We start from the raw sequence: 14,628 nt of genomic DNA on the forward strand, positions 1-14,628 counted from the left end.
AGGATGATAGCTGAGACAAACCTTAGACAGCTAGCACGTACCATCTCACCTGCTGGGGAGAAACAACTGACCTGTGTGGAAACACTAAACATCTGGGTCGAACCATCTAACCAGCGTGTGAGATTTCACTTGGCACATAGGCACGCCCTCTCTGAACAACTTAGTACTCATTGTCAAATTTTGTTACTGTTCTTTAACAGCCTATGTTTTTTTATTTTGATTCTAGGATCAATTACTACTGTATAGCCTATACTGTACAGATTAACGTCTGTGTTCAGAACAGTAGGAGGCACATGACATTTAATAGGGCATTGCCTGCATTTACTTTAATGAAGAAAGGATCAGTGAGTGGGAACAAATTAAACAGGCAGTATATATAGTCAAGGCAATCATATCTCCTGCTGCAGTGTAGTGATGTTATATAGATGATACTGCATTTCTTAAAGAAGGGACCCAATATGAAGTTAATGACTCAAGGAGAGCGATAGGAGTTGCATTAACCATCATAGAACATGCTGCTAGAGGCAAAGCCATTATACTGAAAGGTTTTTAGTATGGCTTTGTATTATATAGCTGTCTGTAGTTTTTGTGTGTAATACTAAAGATGACCTAGTGACCTATTTCTTCTCAACAAAGGAATTAGATTACAAGTCGCAGCTAAATATCTGAACCGTATCCAAGTTGCCTGCGAAGCCAGTGTCATAGTGCGATAACGTCGTCATAGCTAAAGTCAAAGAAAGCAACATAGAGAAACCAAGTGTAATCTGTGTGTTTCGACCAAACATCAAAACCAAGTCATTCAAGCATAAACAAAAACAAGAAAACCCTTCACTGGGAAGCTGTTTTATAAGTCATAAAATCTGTCTGTCTGTCTTTCTGTCTGTCCCTCTGTCTGCCTGTGTTGAAGTTCTGACAGTGGCCCTAGGTGGGCGGCAGTCCAATCGAAGCTGACAGCGCCAGCCAAACTGTACGGGCCTGAAAGACAAGGCATGACACTGCAAGAAGCACCACCCCGCAGGTTGCCTAGGTGATAACAGTCGAAGGAGAGAAAGAGAATGTGTCGCCGAGCGAGACGCAGTCATAGGAATTTTTGCTGAGGAGCATTGAGAGAGAGCAGCAGCAGAGTGATGCTAAGAATTGTACAAATATAACATGTCCAATTAATAGATAATTGTATGAATATAACACGTCAAATTAATGGAGAATTGTTTAAATATAACACGTCAAATTAATGGAGAATTGTATGAAAATAACACGTCAAATTAATGGAGAATTGTATGAATATAACACGTCAAATTAATGGAGATTTGTATGAATATAACACGTCAAATTAATGGAGAATTGTATGAATATAACACGTCAAATTAATGGAGATTTGTATGAATATAACACGTCAAATTAATGGAGAATTGTATGAATATAACACGTCAAATTAATGGAGATTTGGGGTGATCATCAACCAGCAAAATCAGGACATTATATTTTAGGTCAACACTTTTCATAAAAGTCCATTGGAAACTGTCTCGCAGACACCTTAAGGTTTGCTATTTCCTCACATTACTAGTTTATAGAATACAGAAGACACCATAGACAGAACAACATAGAGATGTTATCTTTATAGAAGATACTATTACAAAACCATGACCTTTAGCAAAATGATGACACTTGACCCCTACACCCAAGAGCAGAACACTTCTGGAAGAGTGAGATATTAAATATTAAAACAATGAAAACCTGTTCTTAACTAGACCCTAAAAGCGGAACCACTCTTCAAGAAAAAACTCTAGGGAGCATACACTTCCCTCAGAAGTGATCCCATTGCCTATGAGCGAATTCATCTGCATGAGTAAACACATCTGAGCATACTTTTGGGAGAAAACCCTTCTGATAAATCCAGGAAAATGAGAATGCTAAGTTATTAAATGTGATACTTTTTGGGAATGAACCCCAGACATTGTAAGCAAACCCTTTGGATTCTCCCTGAACCCTTAGGAGTGAACTCTCATTCAGCATGAATAAACCATAAGATGTGATCACTGATAAGTGGATGAACCCTTTGGAAGGAACACAGTGAGTATAAGGGCATGCTGGCCGTGAGTAACCCTTAGAAGTGAAATATGAAGAGTGAATTTTGCTGGTACACTAAATATAGAACCCTTAGAGGGGGACTATCCACACTCACAGAGAGTAAACCAGGACTGAGTGAGTTTGCCAGCAAACAGGCCCTAAAGCCTTAGACGTGATCCCTTGGTAGTGCAATTAGGGTCCCTTGAGAGTAAGAGCACACTGCTGTTATGAATTAAAGATGTTGACAGTATTCTCAGCATGCTCTGGTGAATGGAGAGGGTGAACTCTGATCCGGAGAGTAAAACTGATCCTAATCTATTTGATCTATTGGCATTGCTTTATAAATAGTGGAATCATGATGCTTGTCTTGGGTCATGTTCATTAGGCACCAACGTTTTACTTAAACCAGGAGTCACTACCTGGATTTGTCCAACAAGATATGCTAATTTCTGTTTCTGGGATGGAAATAGCTATTTCCACCATGCTGATCCATTGGAGTGTGCTAGATAACTAAAGCTTATTTTATTAAACTCCATTGTTGCATGCACTGCATTATGCATTAAATATGTGCTTTTCACTGTCTATGAAGATATAGCTTTGAACCTCATAATCTGTATGCATCTTTTGTTTTTCTTCATGGGTTCGTGCAGGTGACTGTGCATCATGACCTCCCCAGACAAATTGGTAGAATAGTTAGAATATGTGTTGGAGGTTGAAATGGGAGTCAGTGCTAAGTTTCTTGGGAGGAGGCTGAGCCAGTGCTATAGCAGCTGGTCACGTGCAGGAACACATGCAATGAGTTATTGCTTTCATGCTTCTTGTTTTATGAAGAATGTATGCATTTTCTACATGTGAGTAACAATTCTTAAATCTTGTAATCTTCTTTTAAATTGAGAGAATTCTCAAAATAGGGGATTATGGTAGAAATTACAAGATTATGTTATAATGCTGTTATTGCATCAAATGGTTGTTTTATGCAATAGAATAAGGGGTTGTTAGATTGCTCATCTGTGTGTGTTTTACTGAGGATGAGCCTCTAGAAGATTTACGATGTCTTTGGGTGATACTGGATTCCAGAGCATGAGTTAATGTTTCTGTTCTATAAGGTACCAGGGAGAGATGACTCCAGGGCCAAACCCTGGTCTTTACACAATGAGATACTGTCCTCTGTGAATTATAAGTATCTTTCATACAAATCTTAACCTTGTGACCCATTCCATACATCTGTTGTTTGTCATGAACATCCAGGAGGATGGATTTTGCTATAAAATGCTGTGGCTCAAATCCGCTCATTGATTTCTCAGTGATCACCTCCAGGGGTGTTTACTGACCAGCTCCATTACTGCACTAATTAAATAATAAAGTTTGATTGTTTTGAAGAAATCTAAAAGTCTCTCCTTTTGATTACAATAATTCCACCACAGGAATGAGATTTGTGGTTACACTGACCGTGGCTGCAGGTCCAGCGAAGGCCAGACTGAAGAGAATGAGGAAGGGGATGGCCTCCTGGGCAGGCTCGATGTAGGGCATGCTCAGACTTCGGTCATTGCAGCTGTAACCCGACCGCACTGGTTTGAACACATCTGTCAGCTCCAGAAAATACAGACTGACCACAGAGGAGGCCAGGATGGGAAGCTGGAGGAAGAGAGAGGGGAGGGAAAGAGAGAGGGCGGGAGGGAGAGAGAGAGGGGAGGGAGAGAGAGAGTAGAGGGGAAAGAGAACGAGAGAGGCAGAGAGAGAGAGAGAGAGAGAGAGAAAGAGAGAAAGAGAGAGAGAGAGAGAGAGAGAAAGAGAGAGATAGATAGATAGATAGATAGATAGATAGATAGATAGATAGAGAGAGAGAAGGAGAGAAGGAGAGAGGGGAGATTATAGAGGGGTAGTGGTAGGGAAGACAGAGAGATGAGGATGAGGGGATAGATAGAGGAAGACAGAAAAAGAAAGATAGGAGAGAGATATATAAAGAAGAGGAGGGTGGTAGAGAGATATTTGAGACAGAAAGAGAAAGAGAGTGAGAGATGAGCGACAAAGAGGGGGAAAGGTTAGAAGCTGTCTTAAGAACATATGGCAAGCAGCAGACCGAAAACAGACTAACATTAGAGCGCTGTCAGACAAGCTATCCATAAAACAACCCACTATTCTTCAAAATGACATCCTTCCTAAGTAATCCTCATTCTTCCTGAGTAATCCTAATCCTTCCTGAGTAATCTTCATCCTTCCTGAGTGATCCTTATCTTGACCTGAGTAATCCTAATCCTTCCAGAATGATACTCATCCTTCCTGTGTAATCCTTATCCTTCCTGAGTAATCCTCATCTATTCTCAGTAATCATCTTCCTTCCTCAGAAATCTTCATTCTTCCTCAGTAATCCTCATCCTTCCTAAGTAATCCTCATTCTTCCTGAGTAATCCTAATCCTTCCTGAGTAATCTTCATCCTTCCTGAGTGATCCTTATCTTGACCTGAGTAATCCTAATCCTTCCAGAATGATACTCATCCTTCCTGTGTAATCCTTATCCTTCCTGAGTAATCCTCATCTATTCTCAGTAATCATCTTCCTTCCTCAGAAATCTTCATTCTTCCTCAGTAATCCTCATCCTTCCTAAGTAATCCTCATTCTTCCTGAGTAATCCTTCCTGAGTAATCTTCATCCTTCCTGAGTGATCCTTATCTTGACCTGAGTAATCCTAATCCTTCCAGAATGATACTCATCCTTCCTGTGTAATCCTTATCCTTCCTGAGTAATCCTCATCTATTCTCAGTAATCATCTTCCTTCCTCAGAAATCTTCATTCTTCCTCAGTAATCCTCATCCTTCCTGAGTGATCATCATTCTTCCTGAGTAATTCTCATCCTTCCTGAGTGATCATCATCTTTCCTGAGTGATCCTCATCCTTCCTGAGTGATCCTCATCCTTCCTGAGTGCTGAGGACTTTTAAACTATAATTCTCTTTCCAGACAGGGCCACAAAGGATCAGAAAATGCTACCATTCAGTGATTTAATAACTTGCACTACAATTTCATTTGGCAAACTAAAAACATAAGGGATACAATAGGATACAACCTCTGGCCTGCTCGCCTCCCTACCACTGAGGAAGTACAGTTCCCGCTCAGCCCAGTCAAAACTGTTCGCTGCTCTGGCCCCCCAATGGTGGAACAAACTCCCTCACGACGCCAGGACAGCGGAGTCAATCACCACCTTCCGGAGACACCTGAAACCCCACCTCTTTAAGGAATACCTAGGATAGGATAAAGTAATCCTTCTCACCCCCCCCCCCCCCCCCCCCCTTAAAAGATTTAGATGCACTATTGTAAAGTGGCTGTTCCACTGGATGTCATAAGGTGAATGCACCAATTTGTAAGTCGCTCTGGATAAGAGCGTCTGCTAAATGACTTAAATGTAAATGTAAATGTAAATGAATAAGTGGTTCTATATTATACACAATTGTGGTAAGAGTGATTGGACCCCAATTATATTTGTAATGGCTAACATAACAGAATGGAAGTCTCTATATAAAAGCTTTACCCCTAGCACCTGTTGATGACCAACTGAGTTACTTTATGTTTGTACTCTTATCTTTTCTTATTGTTGTTGCATTGTCGAGAAGGAACCTGCAAGTAAGCATCTCATTGGACGGTGTATACCATGTGTATCCCGTACATATGACTAATAAAACTTGAAACTTGAAACTGTTACCCAAGCACAAAAACAATGTGTATTCCAGAACATGACCTGAACATAGAGAACATACAATGAGTGGCTTATGAAAGCACAGTGGTTACACAGGGTGGATTTTCCATTCATTCTCCATTTATTGTTCTCTCTACCTCAGCAAAGCAAAGCAATTATCTGAGTGCTCTGTGAGAACTGAATTTCTACAGCAAACACACAGGCAGTTTCCATATGCCTCTTGCTAATGGTGATTACAAATGATTACAACAGCAACAGAACGAGATAGCATACGATCTGTTGAGGATCCGTATGGGCAACGATCAAAAACGATGGAAATGTAACATTTGAAGGGAAATGTTATCTTACTACAGCTGACCAAAGGCATCTTCAGGAGCTACATTAACAGATCTTACATGAGTGAGATCAATGTTCTCTGTTGGGGACGGGGGTTACAGTAGGGAACTCTTTAAAGTAAATGTACACAAATGGGACATTCTCGCACCAGGAGTTTCTCGCACCAGGTCACAAGGTAAGGAAAAACTCCTGGCCCTACACAACTCCTCCCTCTTCCCTCCTGAGGCTTTCTCCATCATGCACTGAATGATGGAGACTAAGGGCTCAATTCAATCAGATACGCTTTAGCCGATATCCACATGTCGGAGGTGGAACTGCGTTAGAGCCGTCAAATCCACATGTCGGAGGTGGAACTGCGTTAGAGCCGTCAAATCCACATGTCGGAGGTGGAACTGCGTTAGAGCCGTCAAATCCACATGTCGGAGGTGGAACTGCGTTAGAGCCGTCAAATCCACATGTCGGAGGTGGAACTGCGTTAGAGCCGTCAAATCCACATGTCGGAGGTGGAACTGCGTTAGAGCCGTCAAATCCACAAGGGGCTCCCGGCAAACTAGAATTTGAGATGTATTCTACACTTCCATTAGGCTGATAGAAATCCTCATTATTTAGTTGAATGATTTGAGCTTCGTTATTAGGGCTCCCGAGTGGCGTACCGGTCTAAGGCACTGCATCTCATGCATCTCAGTGCAAGAGGCGTCACTACAGTCCCTGGTTTGAATTCAGGCTGTATCACATCCTGCCGTGATTGGAAGTCCCATAGGGCAGCGCACAAATGGCCCAGCGTCGTCCGGGTTCGGCCGGGGTAGGTCATCATTGTAAATAAGAATTTGTTCTTAACTGACTTGCCTAGTTGAATAAAGGTTAAAAAATAAATATATATTTCTATATAGCCTAAACTTTCTCGTTCTGAACTTGTAACGCGAATGGGACGAGTGTAGGTTCGTGACAAGCAGCTGCTCCCCGATTTGACAGCTCCAACGCAGTTACACCTCTGACACCGCCAAAACATCAGCTATGCAGGTGTCGGCTACTGCCCGTTAACGTTTGATCTGATTGAATCACTAGATCTAAATTAGACTAATTCAGGTAATTTAAGACTCCAACCAGAAGGAATTTAGAGCCAACCCAGTATGGGTCAATGGGTTATTTCTTCATGCAATTTCCAACCTGCTAATATACCAGTGCTATAAACGGTCTTGCTTAAAATTATACTGGCATTAACAAAATAATGAAGAGGATCATCATGATTGATATAATGCTACAATAACTGGTTCAACTAACGACCACAACACCTGACAATGCTACTAAGTACTGCTACTACTACTATACTGCTACTAGTACTATTAATACTATACTACTACAACTACTACACTACTACTAATACTACTACTGATACTAATAATGATACTACTATACTACTACTACTACTACTACTAATACTACTACTAAAACAACCAAAACCAGAATTTTTACCTACTATTTATGAGCAAAAGAATAAACGGACATAAACAACGGCATCAAAATAATGCTTAGCAAACTATTGGTATAAACCTAATCACAAACAAACACCTTAGGAGCTGTGCTACATGGATGCTGCCTGGTTGCCCACCATACTGATAGCACTTTGCAACCTTGTGCTTGTTTAATAAGAACTAATCATGCAAGTCTGTTCCTGCATCTGTTTGATTACTGACATCCAGGTTATGTGTAGGCTTTCTGCTTGTTGTGATGACACCAGTTCATTTACTATATAATTGAGCTCCATGAAGCAAATAACTGAATGATGATCTGCACGACCATCTTGCCTGTCACTAAGCAGTTGTAAAGGAATATCCATCTAAATAGGCTGAAGGTAAGGAGGAACAGCAGGTTGTCCCCCACCAAAGGGCAAATTACAAAAATGCAATTCCAGTAAATCTGGAAAGCTCTGTTTGAGCAACCATTGTTTTTGGCCACTTCTGCTCTAGTTATGTAGCAAAAATCGAATACTAACCATAACCATAGAAATAGGAATCCCCATTTAAGTCAATAACGCCATGAAGGATGGCATTCTAGTGATTCTATTTCTATGACCATACACTATTTTTAAGTTATTCAACATAACTTGAGTTCATGGTTTCCAGAGATAATGTTTTGTATTTCATTGCACCCTCTACTATTCAATCCTATGATAGAAGAGACTGGGCCACCAGGGCAGCTTGCGGGATCAGGTGGCTAGCGAGGCCAGTGATTTAGGTCCCAGGGTATGACACTTTTATAATCCAATGATCCCTCATACTCTCCCAAGATGGAGTCCCTCCCTCCCTCCCTCCCTCCCTCCCTCCCTCCCTCCCTCCCTCCCTCCCTCCCTCCCTCCCTCCCTCCCTCCCGCCCGCCCGCCCGCCCGCCCGCCCGCCCTCCCTCTCTCTCTCTCTCTCTCTCTCTCTCTCTCTCTCTCTCTCTCTCTCTCTCTCAATTCAATTCAATTCAAGGGGCTTTATTGGCATGGGAAACATGTGTTAACATTGCCAAAGCAAGTGAGGTAGACAATACACAAAAGTGAAACAAACAATACAAATTAACAGTAAACATTACACATACAGAGGTTTCAAAACAATAAAGACATTACAAATGTCATATTATATATATACAGTGTTGTAACAATGTACAAATGGTTAAAGCACACAAGTTAAAATAAATAAGCATAAATATGGGTTGTATTTACAATGGTGTTTGTTTCTCACTGGTTGCCCTTTTCTTGTGACAACAGGTCACAAATCTTGCTGCTGTGATGGCACACTGTGGAATTTCACCCAGTAGATATGGGAGTTTATCAAAATTGGATTTGTTTTCGAATTCTTTGTGGATCTGTGTGATCTGAGGGAAATATGTCTCTCTAATATGGTCATACATTGGGCAGGAGGTTAGGAAGTGCAGCTCAGTCTCTCTCTCTCTCTCTCTCTCTCTCTCTCTCTCTCTCTCTCTCTCTCTCTCTCTCTCTCTCTCTCTCTCTCTCTCTCTCTCTCTCTCTCTCTCTCTCTCTCTCTCTCTCTCTCTCTCTCTCTCTCTCTCTCTCTCTCTCTCTCTCTCTCTCTCTCTCTCTCTCTCTCTCTCTCTCAGGGAGCAGATCCATTGTCTACCAAGGGCTATCCTTCTTGTTGATGTCACACTTAGACAGAGTTAGCCTGCATTCATGTCCTGTTGAGGTTCTTTATGTTTCCTGAAGCATAGCAAACACAGTCGACATATTCAGCTAAAGAGAGTAGAGGAGGAAGTAGAGGATGGAGCAGAGAGCTGCTTGGTGCTCAAATTAGACATCGAGCACCACTGTGTGGTTTCTCCATTTTCATTACTCGTATCTTGTTTTCCTCTCACTCACAAGTTAGCAGGACATTTGTGTTGTTATCGAGCAGCACTGACCTTGCTGATAGCTGCTTTATTGATGAACAGTTCTACTTACTATGACTGATATCTTGTTGTCTTACCTAGCTACAGTTGAAGTGGGAAGTTTACATACACTTAGGTTGGAGTAATTTATACTAGTTTTTCAACCACTCCACAACTTCCTTGTTAACAAACTATAGTTTTGGTAGGTCGGTTAGGACATCTACTTTGTGCATGACTGTCACGTTCTGACCTTTATTTCCTTTGTTTTGTCTTTATTTAGTATGTTCAGGGCGTGAGTTGGGGTGGGCAGTCTATGTTTGTATTTCTATGTTTTGCTATTTCTGTGTTTGGCCTGATATGGTTCTCAATCAAAGGCAGCTGTCAATCATTGTCCCTGATTGGGAACCATATTTAGGTAGCCTGTTTTGTGTTGGGTTTTGTGGGTGGTTGTCTTCAGTCTTCGTGTGTCTGCACCAGATAGAACTGTTTCGGGTTCACATTTGTTGTTTTTGTATTTTGAGTGTTCACTTTTATTAAACAAGATGAACAATTACCACGCTGCGCTTTGGCCCTCCGATCCTTCTAACTTCTCCTCCTCAGACGAGGAGGAAGACAAAAGCCGTTACAATGACACAAGTCATTTTTCCAACAATTGTTTACAGACAAATTATTTCACTTATAATTCACTGTATCACAATTCCAGTGGGTCAGAAGTTTACATACACTAAGTTGACTGTGCCTTTAAAAAGCTTGGAAAATTCCCAAAGATTATGTCATGGCTTTAGAAGCTTCTGATAGGCTAATTGACATAATTTGAGTCAATTGGAGATGTACCTGTGGATGTATTTCAAGGCCTACCTTCAAACTCAGTGCCTCTTTGCTTGACATCATAAGACAATCAAAAGAAATCAGCCAAGACCTCTGAAAAATAATTGTAGACCTCCACAAGTCTGGTTCATCCCTGGGAGCAATTTCCAAACGTCTGAAGGTACCACGTTCATCTGTATAAACAATAGTACGCAAGTATAAACACAGTGGGACCACGCAGCCGTCTTACCGCTCAGGAAGGAGACGCGTTCTGTCTCCTAGAGATGAACGTACTTTGGTGCGAAAAGTGCAAATCAATCCCAGAGCAACAGTAAAGGACCTTGTGAAGATGCTGGAGGAAACAAGTACAAAAGTATCTATATCCACAGTAAAACGAGTCCTATATCGACATAACCTGAAAGGTGGCTCAGCAAGGAAGAAGCCACTGCTCCAAAACCGCCATAAAAAGCCAGACTACGGTTTGCAACTGCACATGGGGACAAAGATTGTACTTTTTGGAGAAATGTCCTCTGGTCTGATGAAACAAAAATAGAACTGTTTGGCCATAATAACCATCATTATGTTTGAAGGAAAAGGAGGGAGGCTTGTGTAACCAATGTGAAATGGGGTGAAGCGGGGTGTGCGCTAATAGCGTTTCAATCTGTGACGACACTCACTCTGAGACCTTGAAGTAGTTGTTCCCCTTGCTCTGCAAGGGCCGCGGCTATTGTGGAGCGATGGGTAACGATGCTTTGTGTGTGTCAGTTGTTGATGTGTGCAGAGGGTCCCTGGTTTGAGCCCAGGTAGGGGTGAGGAAAGGGACGGAAGCTAAAACTGTTACATTGATGCTGTTGACCCGTATCACTGGTTGCTGCAGAAAAGGAGGAGGTCAAAAGGGGGGTGAGTGTAACTAATGTGAAATGGCTAGCTAGTTAGATGGGTGTGCGCTAATAGCATTTCAATCGGTGACGTCACTTGCTCTGAGGCCTTGAAGTAGTTGTTCCCCTTGCTCTGCCACGGCTTTTGTGGAGCGATTGGTAACGATGCTTCGTGGGTGTCAGTTGTTGATGTGTGCGGAGGGTCCCTGGTTCGAGCCCAGGTAGGGGCGAGGAGAGGGACAGAAGCAATACTGTTACACTTGCAAGCCGAAGAACACCTTCCCAACCGTGAAGCACGGGGGTGGCAGCATTATGTTGTGGGGGTGCTTTGCTGCAAGAGGGACCGGTGCACTTTACAAAATAGATCGCATCATGAGGGAGGAAAATGATGTGGATATATTGAAGCAACATCTCAAGACATCAGTCAGGAAGTTAAAGCTTGGTCGCAAATGGGTCTTCCAAATGGACAATGTACCCAAGCATACTTCCAAAGTTGTGGCAAATTGCTTAAGGACAACAAAGTAAAGGTATTGGAGTGGCCATCACAAAGCCCTTACCTCAATCCCATAAAAAATGTGTGGGCAGAACTGAAAAAGCATGTGCGAGCAAGGAGGCCTACAAGCCTGACTCGGTTACACCAGCTCTGTCAGGAGGAATGGGCCAAAATTCACCCAACTTACTGTGGGAAGCTTGTGGAAGGCTACCCGAAACATTTGACCCAAGCTAAACAATTGAAAGGCAATGCTACCAAATACTAATTTAGTGTACGTAAACCTCTTGACACACTGGGAATGTGATGAAAGAAATAAAAGCTGAAATAAATCATTCTCTCTACTATTATTCTGACATTTCACATTCTTAAAATAGAGTGGTGATCCTAACTGACCTAAGACAGGGAATTTTTACTAGGATCAAATGTCAGGAATTGTGAAAAACTGAGTTTAAATGTATTTGGCTAAGGTGCATGTAAACTTCCCACTTCAACTGTACCTTAAGATGAATGCACAAACTGTAAGTCTCTCTGGATAAGAGCGTCTGCTAAATGACTAAAAATGTAAATGTAAAACCAAACAAGTCAGCGTTAACAGACAAAGAAGAGAGAACCTTTGCTTGTCAATGACATATGTTTGCATTTCAACCCTCCTTACCTGCACTATAGAAGCCCCCTGAGAATGCTTGTCCTACTTAATATGGGCATCGTGCCCCTCTCCCATGTGTACATCCAAGAACCAGGCCATATAGCCTTCAATGGCTGCATATACACAGGCAGCCCAATTCAGATCTTTTTCAGAGCTGATTGGTCAAAAGATCAATTTGTGTAAAAAATATCAGAATTGGGCTGCCTGTGTAAATGCAGCCTATGTAGGGGAAAACATATGAGACCCACCCGATGTTCTTTCAGGTAATCATCTATGGTTAATCTTCAATTGCTCTATAATGAATGGTAAAACCTACATATTTGTTGGAGCATCATCAAACTCATAATAATGCATTGAAACCACGCAGCAGTCTTCAGTACTATGGAGAGCTCCCAGATTCAGCAGATGACATTACTGTCTTTGTCAGTTAGGCCTCTAGTCACCAAAAAATGCTAATGCATTTATCAATCCATTGGCTGTATAGGCTTATGTCATTTTACATAGGCGTCACATGCTGTATAATAGAGTAATCCTGCATAAACTAGCATGGCATATCAATATTCGTGATTTGCAGTTTCATTATAATCACTGCGTGGGAGAAAACTAACAGGGCTAAATAGTTTTCCTTCCTGACCCTTGGGAGTCATTTTTGCATAATCCAACTAGTTTTGGACGAACATTCTCTAAAATATGTGGGTGTTGAGTTATATGATCAATAAAATAGAGATTAAACAAGAGAGATGTGACTATTCGGGTCACAAAATTAAAATTATTTATTCTCTATCATGTTCACCACTTTACATCATCGCCACTGTATGCATCTGTGATATGACACAAATGACAGAAAGACATGAAGAGAGCTCGTTAACCTTGAATAAGTAGCTTTATGGCAACCTCATCATTAATCCTAGCTTTGATCGTGACTGCCATACCAATGCACAGCACCGTGACTGAAAATTACACACATTTTGCCCGGCTACCTGTAGACAATGTGGTGCATACAATAAGATACAGCTGCATTTCCGCTGTCAGCGACCGCATATTCATTCAAAACCATAGATATCCTATTAAATTATATTATTATTATAGTATTCTAATTCCTAATTGTATTAACTCACCTACCTCAACGAAATAGAAACATGGCAGCAAGGTAACGCTGTCTTTTGTCACCTTCCCTTTTAATCTCTCTTTTGCAGACATGATGAACCTCCTGTCTCTCCTTTGAGAGGCCGGAGACAGAGAGTTGTATTTAATTCCGCCCGTAATTTTGGCAATGTAAGAGATTACGCTTCTGTAGCTGGTGGTTTCAGCTCCATCGCCAAGTGTCGCGCTTGTGTTGAAGGAACCGCTCCACTGCAGCCAGTCACTCGCGCAAAAAATCACTGTATCGAAACCAGCCACAAAACCAAATGATAAAATTCAAAACATTGTGCGTAATTAGGTATCTAGAGGGGAGAAACATGTTCCAAATATTGCATTACATTCCTTGTGAGTATTTAGTATTTGCAGGTGACAACAACGATGTGGAACGACTCGAGAAGGAAAATGCTAAAAAGATCGATACAAGTGACGTCAGAACAAGTGTACTAAAAACCTATTTTTCGCACGGGTGGCGCGCATTAGAGTACGCGCATACCCGAATGAATACTGGGTGCATGACAAGTGTTTGTATGTGCTACACATATAACTATTGTAGGGTCGACCCTCTAGTGTTGCACCACTAATTGTTAATTTTCATGTCAACACAAAATCAATTTTGCCTTTGTAGCCTAGAGGGGTCTAGATCAGAGAGCTGCAGGCGGAGGAACAGACAGATGCACGCACACACACGCACACACACACACACACACACACACACACACACACACACACACACACACACACACACACACACACACACACACACACACACACACACACACACACACACACACACACACACACACACACACACACACACACACACACACACAAATACCCACCTCCAACTTCATTGTTGTACAACACAAACACATCCTCAACTTCCCTCTGGTTTTCCCCTTTTTACAGAATGCTTTCCAATCCAGTTTCGCTGGTTTTCTCTTGCTTTCTGTGTTATTCCACTCATGTCTTTAAGTGTGAGAATCCTGCCATCTTCCACTTCTTCTTATGACAACCTAGTGAATACTGAGACAGTTAGTTGAAATGTGCCACCCCATCTGGGATTGAAACTCTCAGCTCAACCACAGTGTCTGTTAACTCCTTCATGTGGTCAGTGAGTTCACTTCATGTTCTTATGTGGTGGTGGCAGTTGCATCATCATGGTATTGTGACTGTCATTTCAGCTTTATTCATTATCTGGAAGGC

The 14,628-nt window shown here is 41.7% G+C and overlaps 1 protein-coding gene across 2 annotated transcripts in view; it reads right to left on the reverse strand.

The window, feature by feature from the left end:
• Window positions 1–13,870, reverse strand: part of LOC139560595 (phospholipid phosphatase-related protein type 4-like) — a 34,475-nt gene extending 20,605 nt beyond the window's left edge. Inside the window, exons 1-2 of one of the 2 annotated variants that reach the window (XM_071377515.1) lie at window positions 13,405–13,870; window positions 3,517–3,702 (exon numbers count right to left, since the gene is read on the reverse strand). In XM_071377515.1, coding sequence (XP_071233616.1) covers window positions 3,517–3,702; window positions 13,405–13,482 — 264 coding nt within the window. In that variant the 5' untranslated portion in view covers window positions 13,483–13,870. Of the gene's footprint in view, window positions 1–3,516; window positions 3,703–13,400 lie in introns of both variants that reach the window. The other variant, XM_071377516.1, reaches the window with a different exon arrangement.
• Window positions 13,871–14,628: the final 758 nt, after the last annotated feature.

The sequence above is a fragment of the Salvelinus alpinus genome, chromosome 30 (assembly GCF_045679555.1).
Source record: "Salvelinus alpinus chromosome 30, SLU_Salpinus.1, whole genome shotgun sequence".
Classification (NCBI taxonomy): Eukaryota; Metazoa; Chordata; class Actinopteri; order Salmoniformes; family Salmonidae; genus Salvelinus; species Salvelinus alpinus.